This window comes from Merops nubicus, unplaced genomic scaffold (assembly GCF_000691845.1).
Source record: "Merops nubicus isolate BGI_N331 unplaced genomic scaffold, ASM69184v1 scaffold18292, whole genome shotgun sequence".
NCBI lineage: Eukaryota > Metazoa > Chordata > Aves > Coraciiformes > Meropidae > Merops > Merops nubicus.
The window spans coordinates 3,059-7,425 of record NW_008594440.1 but is presented as its reverse complement, the minus strand read 5'-3'; the positions used below and the strand labels follow the sequence as shown (position 1 = coordinate 7,425).

The window sequence follows — 4,367 nt, the reverse complement described above, 5'->3', positions numbered from 1 at the left end:
TTCCTGCTGCAGCTTCACCCAACCAAAAAAGGATAATTGTTTTCACAACACAGATGTTTATCCCCCAAATGTGGAAAACTCGTGCTTCTTTAACAATTCTGAAGAAAGTCTTTGCTTTATCAGAAAAAACATTTCAGAGAAGAGTGAAATGTCCCTTTCAGGTCAGTCAGCTGAAGGTCAGTGAGAGAATAATAAAGCACAGAGCAGAGGACTCATTTTTCTGTGGTCATTATTTTTTGACATGCCAACAAGCAGAAGGTATGTCAAATTAAAACTTTGAAAACTGTGATTTGCTGTGCTCTGAGTGGCATATTTTTAATTGTAGCAGTTTTAGCATGTGTACTAGAGCCTGAGGAGGCTTACGTTAAATGTGAGAGGAAGAGGAGCAAATCTTTTTGCATTGCTGGGACTGGTGGGGCATTACTACAATTGATTATATCTTACAGGACAATTTACCCATGATTTATGGACTAAAAGATGCCTCTATATGGCCCCTCCTAAATTTCTGTATATTGCATATTAAAAAGGTGACCTAATGGTAGAGATGTGCAACACAGTGATACAGGCACCATTCTGTGCTTGCTAGGAACAAATTGATTTTAAAATTACTCCCCATCATTTTCTTCTTCAAATGAGTCAGTTCCCACTTCTTCGTAGTCCTTCTCCAGGGCAGCCAGGTCCTCTCGGGCCTCTGCAAATTCTCCCTCCTCCATGCCTTCACCCACATACCAGTGCACAAAGGCTCTCTTGGCATACATCAGATCAAACTTGTGGTCAAGCCTTGCCCAAGCCTCTGCAATGGCCGTGGTGTTGCTGAGCATGCAGACTGCTCGCTGAACCTGGGCTAGGTCTCCGCCAGGAACCACTGTAGGAGGCTGATAGTTGATCCCAACCTAGAAACAGGAATATGAGAGAAGGTTGTAAAAAGGCAAGAGCAGAAAGCAATCAAAGAGCTGAAATAATGTGAGTAAAGTTAAGGATGCTGGGTTAGAGTGGTGCCTCTATCCAAATCTAACAGATGGCAGATGCCACTAAAAATAGTGTCACAAACAGTATGATCCATGGTCACTTTAATGTCTGTGTTATTCTCCTGTTTAATGAACACTGGCAAGTTTGTAGCTTTCTTAACAGCTACTCAACTCTGAACATGCTGTTTCACCAGGATACTCTAGAGAAACTAATACAGAATGGTCAAAGTTTTCAGTCTTAAACCAGCTATTTATATGAAAAATATTTTTTCCACTGCTAATGTCTCTCTTATTGTTGACATCATGTTTCCCAACACTGCTACGTAGACAGTGAGGAGAGACTGTATAATATTTCTGAGGGACAGGGTTAACTGACAGAGTCCCTAATATCAACATTTCCTGTATTAATTGTATCAGTTTGGGTATTTCCTTAGTTTTTAGATGTTGCTTCAGAGGCAACACTCATTGGCTTTTCCAAAAATCAGGTCTGAAATGAATATTTCTTTATATTTTAACTCATTCACATGTCAGGTTTCCACTTCTGTAAATATTGAGGAGTCTGTGTCAATGGGATGTCCAAAGGAGAAAAGGCACATTTTATACACATGCATTTGTCCTATGTTCCTTCTTCTCACAAGTGGAAAACATACAACATCTAAAACTTTAAATACAAGTTTTCCTCTAGAATGAACTTGGCCTTTAAACATTAAAGAGAAGTTTATGGCAGCCACAGTCACCTTGAAGCCTGTTGGACACCAGTCAACAAACTGGATACTTCTCTTGGTCTTGATGGCAGCGATTGCTACATTGACGTCCTTGGGAACTACGTCCCCGCGATAGAGCATGCAGCAGGCCATGTACTTCCCATGTCTTGGGTCACACTTCACCATCTGGTTGTTGGGCTCAAAGCAGGAGCTGGTGATTTCAGCCACCGAGAGCTGCTCGTGATACGCTCTCTCAGAGGAGATGATGGGGGCGTAGGTCACTAAGGGGAAGTGGATGCGTGGGTAGGGCACCAGGTTTGTCTGGAACTCCGTCAGGTCCACATTGAGGGCACCATCGAAGCGCAGCGAGGCGGTGATGGAGGAGACAATCTGGCTGATGAGACGATTGAGGTTAGTGTAAGTGGGGCGCTCGATGTCCAGGTTTCGGCGGCAGATGTCATAGATGGCCTCATTATCCACCATGAAGGCGCAGTCTGAGTGCTCCAGGGTTGTGTGTGTGGTCAGGATGGAATTGTAGGGCTCCACCACAGCCGTGGAGACCTGAGGAGCTGGGTAGATAGCAAACTCCAGTTTGGACTTCTTTCCATAATCCACAGAGAGGCGTTCCATCAGTAGGGAGGTAAAGCCAGAGCCGGTACCCCCACCAAAGCTGTGGAAAATCAGGAACCCTTGCAGCCCAGAACATGCATCAGTCTAGAAAGCAAAAGAGAAAGTGAAAGAAGAGGGGCTGAAGAGGAAGGAAAAGACTTCATCTACTACATGAGCTTATTCTGAGGTGAAGGAAAAAGCAGTCATCATCAATAAAGAGCACAGATTTCATGTCAGGTTTTCTTGAGGAAGTGCTGGTGACAATCCCACCCTTTGCTTTCCTCACTGGCTCAACTATGACGTAAAAATTGTACTCTCTTCTGTGGAGCTTCTCTCTGAACTTCACACTTCTTTTAGTTAGTCAAGCTGAAACCAGCAATGTAGAACTGCCTAATCCACCCTTCTATATCAGTATTGGTGCTTTAGGGCTGTGTTAATGATGAAGAATTACATATTCAGAGCCACTTTTTAAGACTATCTAGAGGCACACAGCTGGGAGGTGAACAACTGACTGGGCTTGTCTCTCTTGGATTAGTAATGATACCTCTGTATGTCTTGCAGTGCCTTTTCTGAACCACTGGTATCAGTTGTAGTTAACCAGCTGCTTGTTCTGCACCTCTTTCCTCTGCAGAATCCAAACTGCTCTTTTGAAGCTGCTGGGACTTACCAGCTTACGGACACGATCCAGCACCACATCAATGCTTTCTTTGCCGACGGTGTAGTGGCCACGGGCATAGTTATTGGCTGCGTCCTCCTTTCCAGTGATCAGCTGTTCCGGATGAAAAAGTTCCCGGAAGGTGCCAGCCCGCACTTCATCTGAGCAAGAAACAGAAACTGTAAGAAGCTGCATGGTTGTGCTCCAGTGCCAACACGTTCTGGTGGCTGTTGTTGGCATTGATGCAAACTTTCAGTCATGGGGGTCATGACCCCAAGAAACAGATGCTGGTCGAGAAGGGAGCTGTCTCCTAAGCACTTTTTCATTGTTGCATTCTCTTGATTTATGGTGTGGCCTGCATCCAGCCAAAGAAATTATCTTCTCATGAGCCTCTAAGTTGTACAGCCTGTACTCATAAGAGGACAAGCCACCAGAAAAAAAGATGTGTAGAAAATCAGATTCCCCTAGGTAGCCCAATTTTTAGAATTCCTTCTGTTCCTGGAAGGAAACTGTCAGGCTTCTCCCACTTGGAATCTGCATCAGAGAGAAGCAGAATTCAAATGGCAGAAATGTCACAATAACAAAACAGAAAGTTGTTTGTGCAAAGGGAAATCATACAAACCATGTGGACTAGCTTTTGAGCTGCTGGGGATCCTGCTGTTCCTGTTTATAAAACCTGTGACGGAATCTGGCATTCTGTGTCACAAGAAAAGTAATTTCATGCTATCTAGTGGTAGACTAAGACACAAAGGGTGTGCTGCTTTCTACCAGTGGAGACTAGTGGCACACCATGTTGATATAAAGAGAAATAAGCTCTTTTTAATTTTCCAGTTTTATTTCTGTACTGACCTACTACAGTTGGCTCCAAGTCCACCATTACAGCCCGTGGCACATGCTTCCCAGTGGCTGTTTCATTGAAAAATGTGGTAAAAGAGTCATCGTAGTTGAGTTTATCCTGCAGATTCTTGAAGGTACCATCTGGCTGAATGCCATGCTCCAGGCAGAAGAGTTCCCAGCATGCATTTCCTATCTGAACTCCAGCCTGGCCAACATGGATAGAGATGCACTCACGCTAAGGGAAGAGAGCAGAGATGAGTCAAAAAAAACAGTGCACATTAGTCCTCCTTATTCGTAGCTGTTACTTTTTCCCCGGTGTATTTCCCAGCTTTTCCAAAAAAAATGGTGAATCGTTGCTGTCAGCATTTAATTCATTTGTTCAGTCCTGTGACCACAATGTGACCAAACATATACACACCAGATACTGGGACAGTTCTTAAAAAAGTTGAGATCTATGTGCTTTAATGAAAACAGACAGGGGAAAAAAAAAAGTCATTTCAGTTTCACAGACCCCACCTTTCCTCCTACAGATTGTGTTGAGGAGCACATCCCAGTTTAGTTTATTTTTACTCCTGGCTGGAACTTGACACAGCC

At 43.8% G+C, this 4,367-nt stretch overlaps 1 protein-coding gene across 1 annotated transcript; it reads right to left on the bottom strand.

Moving 5' to 3' along the window:
* Positions 1–593: 593 nt before the first annotated feature.
* LOC103768639 (tubulin alpha-8 chain) lies at positions 594–4,003 on the bottom strand. The gene is made up of 4 exons (XM_008935791.1): positions 3,786–4,003; positions 2,949–3,097; positions 1,706–2,386; positions 594–893 (listed from the first exon to the last, which is right to left on the bottom strand). Exons 1-4 carry the CDS (start codon positions 3,811–3,813, stop codon positions 606–608), a joined length of 1,146 nt encoding a protein of 381 aa, XP_008934039.1. The 5' UTR covers positions 3,814–4,003; the 3' UTR covers positions 594–605.
* Positions 4,004–4,367: the final 364 nt, after the last annotated feature.

Bases quoted from the DNA above. Each gene is read 5' to 3' on its own strand.
- LOC103768639 (XM_008935791.1), bottom strand. From the start codon at position 3,813: ATGGTGGACTTGGAGCCAACTGTAGTAG. The intron at 3,098-3,785 runs GTCAGTACAGAA...TTTCTTGCTCAG, and splicing joins CTTGGAGCCAACTGTAGTAG to ATGAAGTGCGGGCTGGCACC. The intron at 2,387-2,948 runs GTAAGTCCCAGC...TTTGCTTTCTAG, and splicing joins TGGATCGTGTCCGTAAGCTG to ACTGATGCATGTTCTGGGCT.